The sequence below is a fragment of the Schistocerca piceifrons genome, chromosome 4, assembly GCF_021461385.2.
Source record: "Schistocerca piceifrons isolate TAMUIC-IGC-003096 chromosome 4, iqSchPice1.1, whole genome shotgun sequence".
Lineage (NCBI taxonomy): Eukaryota > Metazoa > Arthropoda > Insecta > Orthoptera > Acrididae > Schistocerca > Schistocerca piceifrons.
The window spans coordinates 142293595-142317905 of record NC_060141.1 but is presented as its reverse complement, the minus strand read 5'-3'; the positions used below and the strand labels follow the sequence as shown (position 1 = coordinate 142317905).

At 40.5% G+C, this 24311-nt stretch overlaps 1 protein-coding gene across 1 annotated transcript in view; it reads right to left on the bottom strand.

The window, feature by feature from the left end:
• The window catches only part of LOC124795203 (exocyst complex component 4), a 234362-nt gene that overhangs the window by 72628 nt on the left and 137423 nt on the right, over positions 1–24311 (bottom strand). Inside the window, exons 9-11 of the mRNA XM_047259109.1 lie at positions 20640–20954; positions 2943–3163; positions 2111–2327 (exon numbers count right to left, since the gene is read on the bottom strand). Of these exons, the coding sequence (XP_047115065.1) occupies positions 2111–2327; positions 2943–3163; positions 20640–20954 (753 nt within the window). The remainder of the gene's footprint in view (positions 1–2110; positions 2328–2942; positions 3164–20639; positions 20955–24311) is intronic.

Sequence of the window (24311 nt, the reverse complement as noted above, 5' to 3'; positions counted from 1 at the left end):
CTCCCAGCCACAGAAAACCGTTTTGTTCTTGAGAGCTGTAAACCAAGAGGAAACAGCAAAATCACTAATGTAAAAACGGTTCACGTGGAGACTACCCCTCATCCTACGACAACTCAGATTGCTCTGCGCATGCGTGAATCTGACAACTTGGGTGCACCAGAAAAATGTTTCCAGATAGCATCTGGCTGCTTGTTGCTACTGCTGATTCAGCTAATGTCTCTAAAGTTACCTTGGATACAGCATTACTTCAAGTAACTAGAAGTGGGAGAAGATACTGCTCATATGCGACTCAACTGTGCATGCGCAAAAGCTCACTGACAACTGCTCAAACGAACCTAATGTTAACCATTGTGACATCACGTCCACTGGAAGCAGTTTATTGTTATGAAGTATTGCAATTTGCATAGTCTTCCTCCTAAAGCCTTTGACACATTCTGCTGTTGGCAGACACTTGTGTGTGCTGTGTTTTGTTGCTGTAAATGGCACATTTCCTTTGCAACTTAAGTTTTATTTATTTATTTCCTTGTTTATGTTTTATTGCTGCCAAATTACATTGCAGTAACAGATTAAAGTAAAATTCTTTTTTAGAGTATCAGTTCTTACCAGTAAAAACTACAAAAATTTAACTGGAAACCAAAACAACAAAAAATTCCCCGAATTCTTAAAAGCTCCCGGGTGTTTCTTGGTTTTTCTCCTGGGTGAAAAAATTCCTGGGTTTTTCCCAAATTTCCTGGAGTGTATACACCCTGCTGTATTAACTTTAGGTTCCCCTCTATCTGATTCAGTAAGTCAGTTCAAAATTTTAAGTAAGGCAAGGGTATACCACCTCCAATAGAAGCATGCATATCGCACAACTGCTGTGTTCAAATTAATCTATAGATTAAGGGCAGCTTTAGCTTATAAATTCATACAGGAAAGGGTTGGGTTTTAATACAGGGTACAGCCATAAAATGAAGTGATTAGCAGCTTTACGTCGTTTATCATTCACTCCAGTACTGATGTTCAAACCATTCCCTTGGGTCAAGGTTACTAAGTATTTTATGACAGCTTTAGGAAGGACCTGACTCCTTGAGAGCATGTCCTAAGATGCTAGTATGAGACAAGTATGTGCCTGGGATGGTCATGGTATAACAGTGGATAAATACTTAAACATATCAACTGCAAACAGTACACCATCCATAGCTCCACAGGATAAAACAATCAATGTGTTCTGGGTTGGCAGTATAGATATATATAAATCTCAAATGAAGCTAACAGCTGTTTCCAGCCTTTGTGAGAACAACATGTTCTGGTACTGAATAGAGAACAGTGATGAATTAAAACAACAAATGCCACTTTGCTTACTGAATTATGAAATACAAAAATCTTAAAAGAAATCAAGTAGCTTGGCGTGACAGCACAGGTAAGATCAGTTCATATAGAGTAAAAACGTCTTACAATTGGTCATATATATATATATATATATATATAAAAGGTCCAAAGAGTAGCACCAAAATCAAAGGATAACTTGAAATATGTACTGCTAACTGGGCACAGTTTGTAAGTGCCATGATTTTATACATGGCATATGTCACACACAAAGGACTTTGATGAAAATGTAAAAAATTCAAATGATTGGTGAAAATTACAAACACACTGATTGCGAACAGACAACAAATAATATGGGAGCCATATAAAATAATGGGTCTAATCTCTTAGACAAAATGAAAACCATATTTTAACATTCTGGAACATGTTTCTACTGAGTAAGAGATACTACATGGAATTCTGATTGAATGTAGAGAGAAACGTAATAGACCACAAATTACTTTCTATTCGTCTCAGCAGCGGGCTAATAGAGTGATTACAAATTTCTACTTTTTTGTTAGCACATTATAATCTTCAAATTGTTGAAGCCTTTACCTTTAAAACCAAAGAGAACTAAGTGACTGTCAGCTTCAATAGTATTCCTCATTAGAGGAATGTTTAAGAGATCAATGGCAAACTTACAAAAATTGAAAACATTACTGTAAGGATGAAAATTTAATTTGACACATATTGCACCTTACTTACGATATGTAATTAAGGAATATAACTACAGAATTGACTGGAAAGCGAAAATTTTTCTTACCATACTCTCTTGCAGATGGGCAAGGCGACGTAGCTGCCCCACATCAGACAATATTTCATAACGACTGATTCCACCTTCTCCCAAGTTGCTGGCTAAAATCTCCGCTTCCCTCATGTTACGCTGCCGTACTTCCTCTGGACTCTCTTCTTCCACTGTTACAGCTCCTATTGTGCTTTCCTTCTTTGATGCTTGGAGGTCCACCCAGTTTGGTAGGGACCTGAAGGCAACAGCAAAACTCCTCTCTAATGCATAAATCTACAACTTCTGCTGTCAGCCTATACATACAAAGCAATGCTCTTTGTTGCTGTTTTGCTTTCATGCTACAAGAAATTATGTGGTTTACGGCATAGCGTGAACAATCAGAATACTGTAGGAGCCACGGTGAAATCTATTGAGGTAGGATTACATACGGCCTACAGCAACATACAACTGATGGGTTGATGACTATTAACTTAAATACTGAGATGGTGTTATGTAGTGTTATGCAAATGTATCTGAATCTAGTTAATAGCACACTAAATCTTGTGAAATGAATACAGCAGTAAGCAGCCAAATAAAGCTTATGAAAGTGGTGTAGGCAGAATGAAGTATGGAATAGTAAAAAGCAAACAATGAAACTTCAGTTAGGAATATCAATAATGTAAGAAAAGATAAGATTTATACTTATCATAAACATGACATGGTATGTTGCAGAAAGGCACAATTAAAAGACGCACATAAGGTTTCAGCCACAGTCTAGAGAAACATGCACCACTCATTCACACAAGCAAACACACCTCACGCACATCACCACTAACTCTGGTAACTTTGTGGGAGGTGTCAGTATACTTACTTGATAAAACGGCTAATGTCTTCATCGCGTAACCAGGCAGCACTACAAATTCGTTTATCCTCAGAATCAGGTTGCACAATGCCACGATAAGCAGCCTGACAAGTTTCTCGATACCCACGCACAATATTGCATATTATGGCTAGAAAATGCTCTGAGTATACTGGAAGTGATTGCATCAGACCACGAAGCTCCTGAACACATTGCTCAACTATCACAGTACTCTGGAATGGAAACAAATGGTGACATAAATACAGGTGCCCAATGTTTATTTTGATGCATATGCTGCTATTTGAAAGTCATATTTTTATAAATAGGTGTATTGAGCCCAAATATATCTCCTAGTTCTCACTTTAGGAATTTGCTTCAAGACACATTGAGGGCTCATTAAGGAACTTTGAACAACTATTCAATATGCATGATGTGAGTCTTAAATATTTGTGTACTGAATATATTTGGTCACTACTATATCAGGACAACTTAATGTATTGTATGGGTAACAGCATCTAGAGAGAATTTCAATAAAAAAAAAAGACTTATGATTTTGAAGGGACACTTCTTAGGTGATATGTACTTTTGTCCACATTGGAAATATTTATTGCAACAGAGTTGATACATGCGTATTGGTTCCACCTGTCAATCGGCCATGTAGTTGTATCGATGCGGCTAAAGTCAGAGGTCATGGTCGTTCCGAGCATAGAAAAAGCCCTCTGCCCTTGCAGTTGAACAGTGAGCAGTGGGCCATCAGTGGGAGAGGTTCCCTGTGAGGAGGGTTAATGGTTATCACTAGCGGTGGACGCGTCCATGCCTCGGCAGTCGGTTGTTTTGATGTACTGGAGAGTGGTGAAAGCGAGCCAGGTAGGTGCCTGTGTTCAACTGGGAATGCACCATGAAACATAACAGCCCATTGAGGCCTATTTAAAATGAACATTTCCCAGTCTAATTCAGGATCGCACATGTAAACAAAATATGTAACTTGTCTAGAAAAACTTATAACTGACAAGGGAACCTCCCCATCGCACCCCCCTCGGATTTAGTTATAAGTTGGCACAGTGGATAGGCCTTGAAAAACTGAACACAGATCAATCGAGAAAACAGGAAGAAGTTGTGTGGAACTATGAAAGAATAAGCAAAATATACAAACTGAATAGTCCATGTGCATCATAAACAACATCAAGGATAAGGTCAGCTCCGGAGCGCCGTGGTCCCGTGGTTAGCGTGAGCAGCTGCGGCACGAGGGATCCTTGGTTCAAGTCTCCCATCGCGTGAAAATTTTAATTTTTTTATTTTCAGTTTATGTGACAAATTCTCATGTTTTCATCACTTTTTTGGGAGTGATTATCACATCCACAAGAAAACCTAAATCGGCCAAAGTAGAAGAATCTTTTTACCCATTCGCCAAGCATGCAAGTTAGGTGGGTCGACAACATATTCCTGTGATGTGACGCACGTGCCGTCACCAGTGTCGTATAGAATATATCAGACGTGTTTTCCTGTGGAGGAATCGGTGGACCTATGACCTTGCGATCAAATGTTTTCGGTTCCCATTGGAGAGGCACGTCCTTTCGTCCACTAATTGGACGGTTTTGCGGTGCGGTCGCAAAATACAGACACTAAACTTATTACAGTGAACAGAGACGTCAATGCTCGAACTGACAGATCATAACTTTGCGGAAATAAAGAATGTAAACTTTTCACTCGAGGTGGGATTTGAACCAAGGACTTCTCGTTCTGCAGCTGCTCATGCTAACCACGGGACCACGGCGCTTCTGTGCTAACATTAGCCTTTGTGTTGCCTATCTTGCGCATGGACTGCTCAGTTTGTATATTTTGCTTATTTTTTCATAGTTCCACACAACTACTTCCTGTTTTCTCGATTGATCTGTGTTCAGTTTTTCGAGGCCTATCCACTGTGACAACTTATAACTAAATCTGAGGGGGGTGTGATGGGGAGGTTCCCTTGTGAGAAAATAACTTTTTAATCTATTTCAGTTCAAAGTGTAGCAGCTCTGTAAATGAAGGGAATAATTCCCGTGAAGGGAGTCTCCAGTAATTAATAGAAAATATAAATGTATTATTGTAATTCCTTATTTGAGAGTTTATTCTCGAATGAAATAACAGACATGTACTAATATCGTAGTGTACTTACTGTTCTGAGCAGACATACGTTTATATATGTATTTTCAGTTTTTATAAGTAAATTTTAATTGTTAATTAATCAAAAATTGACTTTAAACAATGCCGAGGATTGTTCGGGATTGTTAAGAAATTATAAATAATGACTGCCATGTTGGCATAGGGGGTCAGTCTGGTTTCAGTTTTTGAGCAGTGAGCACGTAGCTGCTCCTTTTGTATTGTAAGTATTGTTTGCCTTTGTAATAATACTTTAATTTTGTTTTGAAAGTATAATAAATGTATTTAAAATAACATAATGCAAGATGATTTTTAATTTTAACTTTTCTGAAGTTGGACTTTTACAGTAACTGTCTCCAGAACTTATGCTGGGACAGATTGCCCGATACGATGAGTAAAACAACCCGTAAGAACTTTATAACCATGAGTGTTCGAGTTGCTACTATGTCCTACTTTGATCCACCTCATTAACTACATGTATAAAATTTTGTTTGCTCATGCTTTGAGGAGCGTGGTGGGTGCTATCTTTCATGCTCCAGTGTGGATTTACATTTCTTTCTGTTATCTGTTGTAGAAGCTGGAAAGTTTATACACTCCTGGAAATGGAAAAAAGAACACATTGACACCGGTGTGTCAGACCCACCATACTTGCTCCGGACACTGCGAGAGGGCTGTACAAGCAATGATCACACGCACGGCACAGCGGACACACCAGGAACCGCGGTGTTGGCCGTCGAATGGCGCTAGCTGCGCAGCATTTGTGCACCGCCGCCGTCAGTGTCAGCCAGTTTGCCGTGGCATATGGAGCTCCATCGCAGTCTTTAACACTGGTAGCATGCCGCGACAGCGTGGACGTGAACCATATGTGCAGTTGACGGACTTTGAGCGAGGGCGTATAGTGGGCATGCGGGAGGCCGGGTGGACGTACCGCCGAATTGCTCAACACGTGGGGCGTGAGGTCTCCACAGTACATCGATGTAGTCGCCAGTGGTCGGCGGAAGGTGCACGTGCCCGTCGACCTGGGACCGGACCGCAGCGACGCACGGATGCACGCCAAGACCGTAGGATCCTACGCAGTGCCGTAGGGGACCGCACCGCCACTTCCCAGCAAATTAGGGACACTGTTGCTCCTGGGGTATCGGCGAGGAACATTCGCAACCGTCTCCATGAAGCTGGGCTACGGTCCCGCACACCGTTAGGCCGTCTTCCGCTCACGCCCCAACATCGTGCAGCCCGCCTCCAGTGGTGTCGCAACAGGCGTGAATGGAGGGACGAATGGAGACGTGTCGTCTTCAGCGATGAGAGTCGCTTCTGCCTTGGTGCCAATGATGGTCGTGTGCGTGTTTGGCGACGTGCAGGTGAGCGCCACAATCAGGACTGCATACGACCGAGGCACACAGGGCCAACACCCGGCATCATGGTGTGGGGAGCGATCTCCTACACTGGCCGTACACCACTGGTGATCGTCGAGGGGACACTGAATAGTGCACGGTACATCCAAACCGTCATCGAACCCATCGTTCTACCATTCCTAGACCGGCAAGGGAACTTGCTGTTCCAACAGGACAATGCACGTCCGCATGTATCCCGTGCCACCCAACGTGCTCTAGAAGGTGTAAGTCAACTACCCTGGCCAGCAAGATCTCCGGATCTGTCCCCCATTGAGCATGTTTGGGACTGGATGAAGCGGCGTCTCACGCGGTCTGCACGTCCAGCACGAACGCTGGTCCAACTGAGGCGCCAGGTGGAAATGGCATGGCAAGCCGTTCCACAGGACTACATCCAGCATCTCTACGATCGTCTCCATGGGAGAATAGCAGCCTGTATTGCTGCGAAAGGTGGATATACACTGTACTAGTGCCGACATTGTGCATGCTCTGTTGCCTGTGTCTATGTGCCTGTGGTTCTGTCAGTGTGATCATGTGATGTATCTGACCCCAGGAATGTGTCAATAAAGTTTCCCCTTCCTGGGACAATGAATTCACGGTTTTCTTATTTCCATTTCCAGGAGTGTATGTAAGCAACAAAACGTTCTGAGTGTGGTGCTTGCTTAATGTTATCAGCCGATGACTTGTATTTACCAACGACTGGTTTCTATGCCGACAGCAAAACGCGCTGGTAAACCGACTGCAACAGAATAGGTGATATAATTTTGATTTTCAAGTACTGAAAAGGTGGCTGTTGGTTCAAGGTACTGTAAGTGATCACATATTCTTTTTTCATTACTTCCAAGAGTAAAGTCATGGGTTATTCTCTCGGGGGTTATTATCTTGGATGATAAGTATGTAAAGCTCAAACTTAAGTGTGTTCAATTTTAAGGGAACCGACAATTATTGTTTGCTCAATGTGGTTGTTGATTTCAAACTGAAATTATCTTTACTCTTGTTACTAATGCAATAGTTCTTAAGGAAAATTGGCCTATTAACGTGTAGTTCAATGTGGCTGGTGCTGGAGTCTGAATAACCATGTTGTATCATTGTTTGTGCTGCTTTGGGGAAAATTTCAAGCAGGGCTAATGCCTGAAGTTTGTCATTTACAGTCTGTAACTAAAAATGTGTGTTGTAATTTTTTCAGTATTGGTTATGTGTCTTGTAATTTTAAAAGGATTACGTCCCAACTCATTTTGGAAAGCTTGCTGAACTTCAGATTTACATTTTAGGCCATTAATTCCCAAGGACTAGTGTCCGTGTTTATGTAACTCTGGTGTAAAAATTTTATTTATCGTAAGCAAATTGTCTTTAAACTTCATACACTTTGCTGAAGGGGCTAGTGCCCATGTTTTGTGGTCCACAGATTTTGCCAAGTTAAATAATAAATTTTAAAGCGGCTCCTGTTAGGTGTGCAGCCATTGCAGTGCATACTACTTATCTAGTTGCGTACACTAAGGGCTGTTGATTTTGTCTTAGGTTGAAGATAATACGGCAGGTGATCACTTCGCAAATCTGTAGATATACCCGACAGCTTTAGGTCCAGAGGCCATTGTATGTCATTATTACCTTGTTTTTTAAAATATGTGTGGCTAGTGGCTCATAGTAATTAAAGAAATCTTCTTAATTTTGTTAAGAACCTTAGTGTCATCAACCCAATGTTATTTTTCATGAGTGAAACACATCAAGGTTTGGGATCATGATTTAAGTAATCCTGTTTAATGTTCTTAGTACCAATGTATGTTCCCTGAATGATGTTAATAAATGTTTTGTACATCTATTGTCCGGTGGCTTAACACTCAAGGATCACTCTATCTAAGCTATCCCATTCTAAAGGTTTTTAAAAAAGGACTGAAGGACTGTCAGTTCCTAAGTAATTCCTTCTACCTTCACCAATTCCGGTCTCCCCCCCTCCTCCACTTCCTACCAAGATTCAGCCCAATTTTTGCAACAGGGTACATATTGTCTATGTATTTATTTATTTATTTAGCCATTTGATATATTTCAATTAATATATGTTGTATCATTACATATAGGCCTTGGCATTTTGATTATGCAATAACAATTATGTATTGTATTCTGCCACTTACAGCATTTACAGTACATATTACAGAGAACTACATTTATGATATTTTACGATGTTTGCAGATCTCTTTCACAGTATGTGACAATTTCCCTTATGTTTAAATTTATATACAAACATTTGTATTGTTTTTTGAATTAAAATGATGGTCACTTATATGGATAAAACAAAGAAGAGAATGGGATGAATGCTGTTCTGAAATACTTGCAATGTATAAAAATTTTTGGTTAGGAAGTATACCTCAGCTGGGTGAATACTTTTAAATCCTGATTACTCATGAAAAATAATCAACTGAACATCATTAGTGCAATACACACATGTCTGACAGACAGCAGTAATAGTTTCAAAAACAAATTGAAATCATACCTCCTTGACAACTCCTTCTATACCATAGATGAATTCTTGAATATGAGTAAATAAATCTGGAGATATAATATATGCATTTTGTGTCATTTAAAGGAATGGGATAGATAATACAAATATTTAGGTATAACACAATATATCTTTAAAAAAAAGTGCACTTGACAGTTTCCACATCATAATGGTTTTCCATCCTATTGATCAATGGAACACGTAACTAACTAAACTGAAATGTTAGACTGAAGTGTGTTAGAGAAGTAACACTTAACAGTATCATAAATCACAAGCATGGTGAATACCTTGCCACAAAATAGCAAATAGTCCACAGGAAGAAAAGTAAGATATTTTCTTCTCTATTAAAAATATTTCTTTTGCCTACACAACAAATAATGGACCTCGTAAAAAGAACTTTTGAGATCACAAGAGGGCTGTGGGCTAATGGTACAATTCAAATGAGCAAACAGAATAAAGAGAGTGATATTTAGTTGGTATATCAGTCTCTCGCAGTAAAACTTCTAGTGACAAGGGAAAAGCTGTAATAGGAATCATGAACAATGAATTCTATTTGGTAAGAAAATGTTTTAGTTTCACTTAAGAAAACTGAGAATTAGGACAATATGAAAAATTTCATGTACTAAACTTTCACAGTGATATTTCACAAACAGTGAAAACTTTGTGGTTGAGAAAACAAAAAGAAAAAATGTGGACAATAGTTTAAAAATGGGTAGCATTGTTGCCCTAAAACAAATCAATAGTCACACCAAATGGCTAAAGGAGCATTATTTATTTTGGGAAATGCACAGTACAAGGTTACTATAAATGATTCATTTCTTTTCAAAGCTCTACGTTTTCCAATGTGTTGTTGTTGTTGTTGTTGTTGCTGTTGTCTTCAGTCCAAAAACTGGTTTTACTACTACAAACTTCTCTCCAATGCTTGGTGATCTCTTGGTGTCTCAGAAAGTGTCCTACCAACCAATCTGGGTGCTGATGACCACGCTGTTTAGCGCCCGAAAACCTCAAACCACACACACACACACACACACACACACACACACACACACACACACACACACCAACCAATCCCTTCTTTTTGTCAAGTTGTGCCAAAAATTTCTTGTTTCCCCAACCAGACAAATACCTCCAGAAAAAGACTTCCTGACACTTAAATCTATATTCAATGTTAAAAAATTGTTCTTCTTTCTCGCCTTCGCCAATCTACATGTTATAATCTCTCTACTTTGGTCAGCATCATTTATTTTGCTGGCCAAAAAATAAAACTCATCTACAACTTTTAAGTGTCTTAGTGTCTTATTTCCCTCAGCATCACCTGATTTAATGCTACTACATTCCATTATCCTTATTTTGCTTTTGTCTGACATCCATCTTATACCCTCCTTTCAAGACACTGTCCATTCTGTTCAATTCAAAGTACTACATGTACAACATGTAAAAATATGATTGATGCATGAACAGAACCATAAACTAACATGCTTGCATTCTGCGCTCTACAAACATACTGTCAGCGCCTTTGTGGTCACACGACATATGTTCAAGCGAGTTGGCTCCATAACTTACGTAACAACATTCTATCAATGGTCACCACAGCAGCAATGATGCATTCTCTGAGCTCTTCCAGTGTTCTTGGCAGTGAGGGTATATAAACATGGCGCTTAACCATAGAGTAACAAGGTTGGATAAAAAACTACCCCAGGCCACATAATTTTTTATCCTATGTTAGACTTCTTGGGGGCTTTATTCTTCATCATAATTTAACAGGCAAATTGTGAAATTTATCTGTCGGGGTAAAAAGATCACCCCACCTTGTTATTTTTGTTAAAGCTTTTTATTTACAAAACAGACATAGAAAATGTTTTCTGACAAAACATTAACAACTCTATAGGAAATAATAAGAGGCTTAAAATGTATATTAACATGACTCAGATGAAGATGTGAGTCAACCTGAAGGCAGTCATATCACAGACGACAAGGAGGATGATGAATTTGACATAATGCCATTTGAGGTTGATTCATCAGGTGAAGGTGATCACCTTGTACGGAAAATTTTATATGGCAGAAATAGGTAATGTCGGAACACACACCCCATCCATAAAAAAGCATTGACAGTCCCAGCAAAAAATATAGTGGACAAGTACTTGGTGCAATGAGGCAAAAAACAAAACGTCTCCCAAGAAATTATTTTAACTGTTGTTTACTAATGACATGGTTTCACTAACAGTTACCTACATGAACCAAAAAATTGCTGATTCACGGGAAAAATACAAATCGCTGCAACGGTATATTGAAGATACCAACTGAAACAAAATAAAAACATTTTTGGTACTTTTTATGAGTTGAGTTCTAAAAAATGTGTATGTCAATTGTACTGATGCATGGTCTGTAGTATAAGGGTCCCCATTTTTCCAAGGAATTACGACTTAAAACCGATTTGACTTTTTGATCAATAATCTATGATTTAATGACCAACATACTAGGCTGCAAAGAAGAATGGTAGGCAAGTTCACTGCATTCCTTAATTTATGATGTATGTTTGTCAAGCACAGTCAATAACTGTACACTTCTCCTGTTCTCCTAACTGTTGATGAGACACTCCTTAGCTTCCAAAGCAGATTGACGAGACACTCCATTGCTTCCGATGCAGATGCCCATTCAAAATGTAACTGCCAAGCAAGTAGGACAAATATGGGCTAAAGATAATTTCATTGTGTGACAAGAAGACATATTACTTTAATGGGGGCATAAAATATTTGGAAAAGAAACTAGGTATAAAAGTGTTTCAATTCCTACATATTTTGTGGTGAAATTATGTGAACCTATACATGGAACCAACCAGAACATTACAATGGAAATTGATTTGCTTCTTGTGAAGTAACCAACAACTGGCTGACAAAAAGTTGACAATTGTTGGCACCTTATGAAATAATAAACCAGAAGCCCAGTAACAAGCCAGAAATCCCAGAATCCCTGTTCAAACCAAGAACAGGCCATTTTCATTTACAGGAGAGAAAAAATATTGGAGTCAAACATTCCAAAGAAAAATAAAAATGTTATTCTTTTGTCAATGATGCAAAAGTTAGGTGAAATAAATGAGAAGGCAAAGAAAACGAACATAGCACTTTTCTACAATAAGATCAAAGGGGGAATCAATGTATTTAATTTACTTAGTCACAACAAGACCACAGCACAAAAAACCAGGTGCTGGTCAATGTGATATGTGTATGGGCTTTTAGATGCATCAGGAATAAATGCCTATGTCTTGTATAGGGGGAATGGTGGCACAAAGAGACAAAGCAATTTTCTCAAGTCTTTGGCTTTTGGGCTGGTTGAAGCAGAAATGAAAGACAAACTCAAAAGAAAAAAAATTACCCAAAGAGCTTCGCATAACCATGGAACAGGTTTTAACACATTTTGGGTGTGATATTCCAAGATCAGCAGCACAACCAGAAATGATTTCAAAAAACAGTGGACTATGCTTTTATGCTTTCTTTGCAGTCAAAACGAAGACTGGAAAAGTTCCTTTGAATGCTGTGTCTGTTCAAAACCAGTGTCCAAAGACCATTGGAAAAATATTTGTCAAAGTTGCCATAACAGTTTAGTTTGTAAATGTTTTATATATTCAAAATTTCATCAAATTCTGAAATTAATTTATAAAATCTTTATTTCCTTTTACATGAGGAACTACTTTTTCGTAGTTGTTAGCTTTATATTTTTTACCAATTTATGGGTTATGCTAAACAGTTCCTTCAATGATTCTTATGCTTTATGATACGTTCTATTGTGTTTCGCACTGTTATAACAAAAAGTGCAATTGAATACAATAGATACGTGCAATCTCATATTTCCATATATGACAATCACAATACAATACAATACATTGATATTATAATTATTATTTGCTTTGCTATATTGTAAGACATTAATAATACTTCATAATAAATATTACATATGTTTGATTTTAACTTTATAATAATAAAAAACTTTTTTTTTAAACAGAGATAACTTAGAAAAATGTGGGGTAAATTTATGTCTTGGGATTCACAACTTGGTACTCTAGGGTTAATGTATCCCCAAAGGAAAAAGTCACAAAAGTGTTAGGTCAGGCAGTCTAGGGTGGGCAAGGGAACAGAGCCACATTGTCTTCGCCACTAAGACCAATCCAGCAATATCCAGAAGTTCATTGTTTAGGTAGCTACAAACATTGATGCCTCAATGAAGGGTTGCCCTGTTTTGTTAGAAGATGAAATTCTTGGAATCAGCAGCCACTACTGGAAACAACTACAATTGCACCATTTATGGGTAAGAGGTGCCCATCATGATCTTCTTACAGAAGAAATATGGCCTTAAAGCTTTTTGTGTGACAATGCACAGAAAATTTTACTCTTCAGCGAATCTCATTCATGCACCAGAATTTCACAAGGATTTTCAGTGCCTCCACAATCTCTCACTGCTGCAGTACTGAATACATAAACATCTCACATATTCCAACACACAAAAACCCTTTTGTTGCTTTTTCCTTATTTTGTCAAGGCACTGCACTCTTAATGCTAACTGGTGGACACAATGCAAACACTGTGAGTTTGCAGTTCTATTCATGGTTGGTTGGCTGGATGCTTAAAGGGACCAAACTACTAGGTCAACAGTCCTTTTGTCCTTGAACAGACAGGTCTATATGTCTGCAGATCAGACAGAGCCTACCACACAAAACCCAGGGGAAGAAAACCCCAAGGTCTACCAATGTCAGCGAAGCTGAGGTATTAGACAAAAGGAAGACAGGGAGACAGAGGAAGAAAGGCAAGCAAGGTGCCCCATCAGCCACCCCCCCCCCCCCCCCCCCCCCCACACACACACACACACACACACACACACACTCTAACAAGAGATATTCTACTCCGAGATTGCCTTGGAAAGACTAGCAACACGGACATGAATAGAGAAGCACACACACACACACACACACACACACACACACACACACACACACACACACACAGAGAGAGAGAGAGAGAGAGAGAGAGAGAGACGAGCAAGTCTAACTGATCGACCACATGAGGGGGGTGAGTAAAAGAGCAGGTAAGGTGAGGACCAGACTGGACAACTAAACACAGACAGCTGCAGCTCAGCCTGGGCAGAGCAGGCAACAGAGTGTTGCTGGGACGTGCTGAGAATGGAGAAAAATTGGTGGCGGAGGGCATCAGGACGAACCGAGTCTGAAAGACCTTGTGACAGGTCAAGATGAAGCTGTGGCTGAGGGATGCACCACGGAGGTGTACATGAGTGGGTTCAGAGGAGAAGTGGAAGAGGAAACAACTGAAGTTCAGAGAGGGGGAAGACCAGATGTGGATAGTGATCGTAATCCCTGATTAGGGCCACTGTTGCAGCAGCAGATGAATTAGCATGTTTTGAGAGAGGAGACAGTAGTTGAGATGCTTAGGGGAGCTGCGAATGTGGGTAGCATAATTGACAAGCTGTTGTTGGCAACTGATCCACAATGGAGGGACCACAGCCTCCACAACTAAGCTGTTCACAGGGATAGTTCAAAAGGCTCCTGTCGCAAGTCAAATCCCCCAGTGGTGTATCAGATCCAGTATCCACGAAACTGAGGGTGATCTTGAACGGTATGCCAAACTTCCGTAATCGAGGCGGGCCTGTATCAAAGTTTTCTAAAGTTGCAGAAGGGTAGTGCGATCTGCACCCAGCTGGTGTTACTGAAGATATGTATTAAGGTGCAGCCAGCACTTTCGCTTAAACTGGCAAAGATGGGGTATCCACGTCAACCAAGAATCGAAGACCATTCCTAAAAAGCGATGTACGTTCTGGTTGTGGGTGAATGGTACAATGTTGACAGAAGTGTATGAATCATGTCTCGGCAGTGGAAAATCGAAAGCCACGGCTATGCCTTTGACTTTTGTATGGTGCCTTGCAGTTGACGTTCAGTGACACCCATACTAGAGGAGGAATACTAGAGGCAAAAGTCATCAGCATACAAGGAGGGTGATAATGAGGACCCTACAGCTACTGCTCGATCATTTATGGCTAATAGACAGAGAGGGGCTGTCAGTACAGAGCCCTGTGGGACTTCATTCTCTTGGATATGGGGGGGGGGGGGGGGGGGGTGTATTGTGGGAAGCACCAACTTGAACCTGGAATTATGGTGTGACAGGATGTTTTGGATGAAAATCGGGTGCAGACCCTGGAGACCTCACTTGTATAAGGTAGCGAGGATGTGGTGTTGCCATGTTGTGTCATAAGCCTTTTGGGGGTCAAAGAAACAGCTATAAGGAGATGACATCAGGCAAAAACTGTTTGGATGGCAGACTCCAGGTAAACCAGATTATCAGTAGTGGAACAGCCTCGGTGAAAACTTCCCTGGGAAGGAACCAAAAGACCCTGAGACTGAAAGAGCCAACACAGACACCGGCTCATCATGTATTCAAGCAATTTAAAGAGAACACTGATGACGCTTATTGGATGATAACTGTCGATCTCTAGAGGGTGCTTACCTGATTTCAGTACTGGGACAATGATGCTTTCTCACCGCTGCGATGGGAACTCGCCCTCACTATAGGTGTGCCCTGGCTACAGATGTGGTTAAATATGGCAAGGATATGATGCTGACAATCTGCAGGTAGGTTTGGGGGTTGGTCATTTGGTTATGGATGTGGTCTGACCCTGCTGCTGTATCAGGACAGTGGTCAAGGATGCTGATGAATTCCCACTCACTGAATGGAGCATTATATGATTGCAGGTGGTGTGTAGAAAAGATAATTGCTTTCGCTCCAACCACTGTTTTAGGACACAAAAGGCTGGTTGATAATTTTCAGATGATGAGCATAGTGGAGAACAAAATGTTCAGCGACGGCACCTGGGCCAGTGTAGTCAATGCCACTCAAAGTAATACCAGGTACACCTACAGGTGTCTGGTATCCAAAGAGACAACTAATCTTATCCCAAACCTGTGAAGCAGAAGTACATGGTGCGGTGGTTGAAACGTACTGTTCCCAGCATTCTTGCTCCTGTCTTTTTATCAGGTGGCAGATCCGGGTACAGAGACACTTAAAGGCAACGAGATGCCCCAATCAATGGGTGCTGCTTATGGCATTGGAGTGCCAGCCTACGATCTCAAATGGCCTCTGCAATTTCCGGGAACCATCATGGTACTGTCTTCCATCAGGGAGGGCCCAAGGAACAGAGGACCACTAAATCAGCTGCTGAAAGGATGGCTGTAGTTGTATGCTGGACTGCCTCATCGATATCGCCATATGGCAGGGAGCCATGGTCGACAGCAGAGGCAAAAGCACCCCAGTCAGCACTGTTGAGAGCCCATCTGTGCAGGCACCCAGGGGAGTGACACTGAGGGAGAGACAAGAAGATCAGGAAGTGCTCACTATCACACAGGTCATCGACAAGGTGTGCAAGTAGAAAGGTCTATGGCCAAGAAGGTAACGTGTGCCACACTGAAGCGTGCAGGGTGCCAGTATTCAAGAGGCACAGTTATGTCAGTAAATTTTCCAGGTCTTTACCATGGCCAGTGATCATGGCTCCACCCCATGAAGGGTTATGGGCATTGAAATCACCCAAGATTAGGAAAGGGGGGGGGGGGGGGAGGGGGAGCTGAGAAAACCACTGCAAACAATTTCTGAGACAGTTCACTGTTGGGAGGGAAGTAAACATTGCAGATGGTAATACCCTGAAATGCTCTTACCTAAACAGCCTCAGCCTCCAAAGTGGTATTAAGAGGCACGAGTTCACTGTACAAAGTGTGTAGAACATACGTGCAAATTCCACCTGACACCACATCATATGTAGCAAGATTCTTATAATGTTCCCAGTATCCATGAAGATCTGGGGTCTGTGTTGTTAGAAATCAAGTCTCCTGAAGGGCAATGCAGAAGGCAGGTGATGTGCTCAAAAGATGTTGTAGCTCAGCCAGGAGGTGGACAAAACTGCTACAATTCCAATGGAGAATAGTTTTGTCAATACACAGTGAGGCCATGAAGGGACCAAGAAGGCAGATTATGCCTTAGGGTGACCTTCTGCCATTGGTTGAGGGGTTATGGCATCAATATACATTGGTTCCGGGTTCCACTGTGTAGTGCAAACTGGGACTTCAGGGGCCACCGGACACACTGCCTCAGCCACAGGAGTGGAAGAGGCAGGATCTGGTGGCATGGGGGCCACCAAAATGTCCTCCTTCTTGGAGGACTTTCTCTTGTCTTTCCTCTCCTTACAGGGTTTTGATGATTGCAAGGGCTTCACTGAATCTGTTTCAGGTAATAATGGTAATCGCAAAGACCTGCAACCAGCAGCCTGTGGCTTCTTCACTCATTGGCTAGTATCCAGTTGTAGACCAGCAAAAACCTTCGACGAAAGTGTCCTGAGGGACTCCTCCCTGGCAAGCAAGGCCAGAGAAATGTGATTTGTCTCTGGTTGGGAGATGGGGGCCAATGTCCCTGGTAGGTAGGAAGCCACTGATCCCAAGGTAGGTGTGGAGGAAGTAGCAAGAGTAGAGCTCCCAACCATCACAGGGCAGCCATGCTTGAGCGGTCCTGCACGCCCACTGTAGGAGGTGTAACAGGTGGGAGTACCGTCACCAAAAGGTGGCGACGTTGTCATAGCTGTAGCATACGACATTATTTGACAAGCTGGGTGCAGCCACTCATGCTTATTCTTGGTCTCTTGGCACTAAGTTTGTTAAATCCTTGTACTCTTGAATTTTCTTTCCTCTTGGTAAACAGTGCAATCTGGTGAGCAAAGAGAATAGTACTCTCCACGGTTGACAGAGATGGGAGAATGCACACAGGGAGCATTTGCATCCAGTGCTCATCCAGTGTCTCTACAGATGGGGATAATGCTACAAAGCAAATACATGTCTCCAAATTTCAAGCACTTGAAGCACCACATAGGCGGAGAGAACATACGGTTTGACATGGTCCCCTATGTACATAACGGACACAGTGTACACCTTGTCACTCCAAGTTAGCAGGTAGCTCAGCATCAGATAGTAAGAGAAGGTCTCTTTGGAAAAGAAGCCTGGAACTAAATTTAGACTGTTAAAGGGTGTGACAGTCACTAGTATGTCAATCAGCTTGCTACAAGCGAGCAGTGCCCATGACTGGGCAGGGGATGCCATTTTGATCAGAACTGACCCACTTTTCATTTTAGAGGTGGCTGCCACTTCCCCGAACTTGTCTTCTAAGCTCTCCGAAAAGAACAATGGCGCTGTGGCCAAGAAGGAAACCCCATCAGTCCTTGTACAAACCAAGTACTGTGGGAAGTATTGCTCTGCTTGCTGCTTAGCCCTACATTCCTCCCACGATGTAGCAAAGGACAGAAACATTTTACACTTGTATCTCTGTGTTGTATCTCTCTGCATTGAAAGAGGATTGTTCTTTCATAGAGATGCTGGGACCATATGGCCACCAGAGGGAGATAAAGTCATCCGCTTCATCTGCAGCTGATCCACCATGGTGCCACCACTGAAAATGGATGCTCTCCCCATGGGCGACAACCAGCCTCAGCAATGGCTGCTTGGCCAGTAATCTGTTGCTCGGAGTCCCTGTGGCCCAGTTACAATGAGCACATACTCCTTGGCATGCATGGGGAGTCTTCAGCTCAAGCCCCAACAATGTGATCCCTGTGCAGTCAGGATGGTTACCTTGCTGAGTTTTGAGTGTATTGCTGTGTGAATAGGGTGCACAGATGGAAAGGCACAAAGGTGGAGCACACACCACACTGGGTGACCTTTCCTGCACTATCTGCAATTCTGAAGAATTTTGAAAATTGGTGGCAGGTCAAAGTCAACAATGGGGACCACGCGTTTATTTGATGAAAAGCTGTAAAACACACCTAAGTGGAAACTCGAGGCCAATCACAAACTAGTTACAAGCAGGGTTGATACCAAGAAAACCATCCAATGAAGAGGCAGAGGGAGAAAGGGATAGTTGAAATATAAGCGTGCAGTGCAGAAAGGAAGTAATCCTGCAAAGGTCGTGGCACCACAGTAGCCAAGCACGTACTCACAAAAGAGTTATGAACCCCCCAGCAGTTCTATTAATGTGTCAATCAAATTCATACATGTAATACTTTGGAAAATATAGAACCTGACAATGAATGAATATTTCATAGTAGTCCTGTATATTTTGTAACAAGCATTTGAAATGTGATAGGTTATCTCCACATGACTGATTAATGGTGTACTTTTGAGTGTTGTTTTACCAAGTTGTTAATTCCATTTATTGCAAAATGTTTCAATGACTCACCCAGCTCTCCCCTTGAGGTGCTACAAATTATGCTTTTATGAGTACTCTGTAACTGAACTCCAGCCGACTGTTGCCCTGCACTGCTGTTTATAGCTGAGTTCGATTCCCAACATCTGCTATACCTTTTGATGACCTTTATTGCAGATCCCACCTTGGTATTACATGAAATGTAAATTATTTCAGCATTTCTCGTCTCTGATGGACATGATGGTCAGCGAGATCATGATAAATCAAGTGCCGGACCCCAAGCCTTGTTTAAATTGAAAACTCCGTCTCTGTTTATTAGTTTTTCTGATACCTATTTCAATAGACTCCTTAATTATGCTATCCCCAAAACTTTGTGTTTAGATCACAATTACATATTACGCTGTCCCCAAAACTTGGCATTTACACCACAATTAGATATCTACGCATAACGTTAAGTGACATGATCATCAGTTGTAGGAAAGATGAATGGCTGAGTTCAGTTTATTGGGTGAATTCCAGGACTGTGTAGCTCATCTATAAGGGATATGGCATGTAGAACATTGTGTGACCCATTTTTGAGTACTGCTCAAGTGTGTGTCGTATCCCCCCACCAGGTCAGGTTGAAAGACACCGAAGCAATTCAGAGGCATGTTCCAAGTTTTGTTACTGGCAGGTACAATCAACAAGCGAATGTTACAGAAATGTTCCATGAACTAAATGTGAATTGTTGGGGGGAACTGATGTCCTTTTTCTGAAAAATTACTGAAAAAGTTTAGAGAATTGGCATTTGCAACAAACTTTAAAATGATCCTTCTGCCACCAACATATACCTCGCATAAGGACCATAAAGACAAGGGATATTAAACTCTAATCCTCCTCTTTACTTTTTTAAAATGCATTTTATGACTTGGTAACATGTCACCTGCAAACAGTTGATAAATGATGTTTCTTTTGTTTTAAGAGTAATTATTTTTGTAAAAGAGTATTTATTTCTAATTTTGCTCATCAGACATGGGTTTCTTCATATATTCATTATTGTAATGGTAACACATTAAAAATTTATGGCTCTGCTCAGCAGTATCATTAACACAAAGTAATGTGCGATGAATGTGAATTTCTGAAGGTGCTCTTCTCTGATGAACAAAACTAGTAACAAATCAAATAAAATGCAACCTGGGGCATTTCATCTGCGCATTAACTATGTAGCTGACAAGCAAAGGAAAAGCACTAAAACATTACTGTTATTAAGATTTATTATATGTGTTATCATTAATTACTAAAATATATAACAGTAATTTTCTTCTAGAAACTCCTGTAGTAGCAGATGTTATGTGAAATACAATTTTATGTAAGACTAAAAAATTTCTCTCAGAAACACCAGCAACTAATACAATGACGAAATCAGCCTACTTTTTGGTGATGGTATAATAAGAATAAACCATATTTCTATTACCTGTAATAATGGCCTGGGTAGCCTTAAGTTCTTGACTGTATCTGGATTTGTCATGGCTCTCCAGGCGTCTGGTGCTTTGGTTGCAAATTCTATCTTCCCTGCAACTGTCACATGATGACGTCCCAAGAAGACTTCCTTCACATAATCAGCCAAAAATGCCTTCAGTGTACAGTGACTGTTTGAGATACACCCAGTTTCTTTTTCAGTTTCTTCAATGAATTTCATCAGTGGAATGAAGATGTATATGATATTCTGAGGATCTGGTTGGCATACCAGTTGCTTAGGCTTTTTAGGGTGCACTGGATCTTCATAGTCCTATAAAAAGTAATGGCACTATGTATGATTGAATCACATTAAAAAAGGAAGTAATGTTACGTTATTTACAATGGCATTACATACTATACATTAAGGATGTAATGTTAGGTTATTTAGAATGGCATTATATACTGACAAAATATATAATAGCTACGTCTTCTTAAAATGTAGGCCGATATCAGATGGTGAATATGGAGCCGTTGTGGGTGGATATAGATGCTCATTGAAAAAATTCTAGAGTGGAAATAAACAAATAAGAGGAAAGCTTACCATCCACCTGCAGATGATTGATGGGCTGTGAATACACACACTCTAAATCCAGTAAGCAGGTAAGAATATTGAGGTTTAACACTCTGTCAATATGATCCTTAGATATGGGCCACAAGTTCGAACTGAGTAGGGCCAGTGAAGGAAATTAGCTTTGTCCTTTTCAGTAGGACCATCCAAGCAATTACCTTCATCAAATTAGTGGAAAAGTGGGAAACTTAAATCAGAAAACCTAGAACTGGATTAGAGCTCCAGCCCTCCCAAACGTCAGTGTCATAAATATTATGTCACCTCACTTGATTATATACGCTTATATACCTCATCAGATCAGGTTGCAATACAAAGATAAGTCATAGAGCTAGAAAATTGGTAGGGTAATGTGGGAAGACCTGCATGGGAACAATACATGGTCCTGAAACTGCGAATGATTCCTCAATGAACATTTATAACATACTACACATACAAAACAGGATGACCGATTAGTTTTCAGTTATGATTGGAAGTTCACTGGAACAGTAACAACCATAAAACATCTCTGAGTATGTGTCTGGGGCAAAGGAGTAGTATAACCACATAAAACTAGGTGCAGGAGACGCAGATGGGAGGCATATTCAGTGGAAGAATCCCAACAAACTGTAATTATTCCACAAAGGCAATAGCTTACAAAACATTCATTTGCCTGATTTATAATGCTACTACTCTGAGACGTCTTTACCAAGCATGCTCAAACTATGTGACTGAGAAGATTCAAAGAAGAGCAGCTTGTTTCATCATGAGTTCAGCCACTGGGCATGGAACTGTCATGAGGATGCCCTTGTAACACCACAGGCACTGTAAAGATGAAGCATGTGTAACATAGTCAATAACTGCCAGCATTCTGAGAATTCACTTGGAACAAGATTCAAGCAAAAGAATGCTTCCAACAAGATAAATTTCACAAAATGACCAAGATGGTAAAACTAGTTAAGTCTGAGCTCACGCAGAGGTTTATCAACAATTGTTCTCTCCCTGCACCTTTTAGAAATGGAACAGGAGTTTATATGAGGTATGTTCCACAACCATCATGAAATGGGTTACAGATATAGATGCAGAAATTAGAAGATCATCAGCCCCAGGTGTCACTATAGAGACAGCACAAGTTGCCTTAACCCTTGTTGGGAGAATAAGTGCAACTCTGAATGAGTACTGTAACATCGCAGCTATTTACACGGCTCCAGAGTTTTGCAGTAAGTTTTATTCCGTTAGGTCAAGCTGTATTGGATGCTGGCAATGAAGCCTCCAGCCCTGGCTGTTGTGTAGTCGACTGCTGGCGTCATAATGCCATCTGTCGCGGTGTGTGGACTGTGAGGACTGCTCTGTGTGGAGCATATTAAGATCATGTATTCTTCTCACCTAAGAAACTAAATAACTTTGATAAATATGATCTGTTTGTTTTCAAATTTGGTATAGGAACTTTTATAATTTAGAAGAACAGTGTGTAAAATTTTCGTACAGATAACTTTAATAGTTTTGAAAATAAAAAAAAAAAACCTATTAAAAAAAGTACTTAACTGACACTTAGTAAAGTAAATTCAGATTGGAATCATGACAGTTTAAGTTTCTTTGTCATTTGAAAATACTAACAGCACTCTCAGTGCGCACAAGTTATTTTTAAAGAATTTTAATTCTAAACTTTTAATAATTTTGCTTTCGTAAGGAAAGTAATAGTTTAAAAGTTGATATTTATATTTTGTGTTAGGGTGGGAATAGATGAGAGTGAATGTGAGTGTGTATGTGGGCACATGCGTCAAATTTCAATTTTATAATGTATTACACCAGTTGATATTTATATTTTGTGTTAGGGTGGGAATAGATGAGAGTGAATGTGAGTGTGTATGTGGGCACATGCGTCAAATTTCAATTTTATAATGTATTACACCATCCGTAACTAGCAAGTGTTACATAACCAGGATGTCCTGAAAACGGTGAATACCCCTAACTGGTGGCCGACATGTCTAGGAGAGTTTGCTTTTTTAATATGGCAGCCAGAAAGATAGTAAGAGAATACTTAATTCTAAAGCACATTTCAAGCATAGTTTTCTTTTTAATTTTCATTTGGTTTGGTTTTGTGGAACACTTTGTGAATTTTTGCAATATGAAATGACGTAGATGCATCTGCGAATGCTGATTGGAGTAAAGCGGTTTGCGCACGAAATTGATCATGAAGGGTTAATCTGACTGGATAATCGTTTTGATCAACCAATGAGAGAAAAGTCTTTTGCGTGTAATTGAATGAGTTCTATGCCCTGTGAGCGACGGCATTCAGCCAGTTGTGGAGTCGCTGTCATACGAGAAGGTCATGTTAAATGTGTCCAAAAAAATTATCTGTAAGATGAAGAAAGGAGGTTAAATAGCACTCGGTTTATACCGCCGTGCTAGCAGATGCAATTACGGACATTTCGGTCAAGTTTTGAGAGGTTTTGGAATGTTGGTTGCAGAATAAACTGCGAGTGAAAGTATTGGTCTTTGTGAATATTCTGCGTGGCGTGTTCCGTATGCATGTACAGAACATTTTGGTGAGTATCTTCTTTTGAAGAATCCACTGAAAAGTACCGAATGTCAACTTGTTTTGTAACAGTGTGTTGGCTGTGTGAATCTCGTAATATTTCAGGTTGGACTTAGCACATTTCTGGCTGTCTTACGTGTGATGTAAGCTGCACAAACTAGTAGTAGATGTACTACCAACGTAAATGTGGGCTTGGAGACACAATAAATTAAAAGGACTGTACTACAACATCAGTATCTACAAAGAAAGATTTTCAATGAAGGGAGGAAGCACCCACTTTGCCCGTTATTAATAGAGATTTACAGGTTTATCTCGTTACTGGAGTTACACGGACTTTGTAATCTTAAGTATGGATGATGGTTTTCTTTAATGCTGCATTTCTCATGGTCTACATAGTATCAGCAAATGCAGAGCAACGGATGGTGAATGGACACTCTACTGAGGTAGGTGGACATTAAATAAATTGCAAAGCAAGACCCGTGAACACTGCCCCCGCCGCAGTACTTTTACATATGCACATCATGTGTAGTGTGGAGTCTTACTCT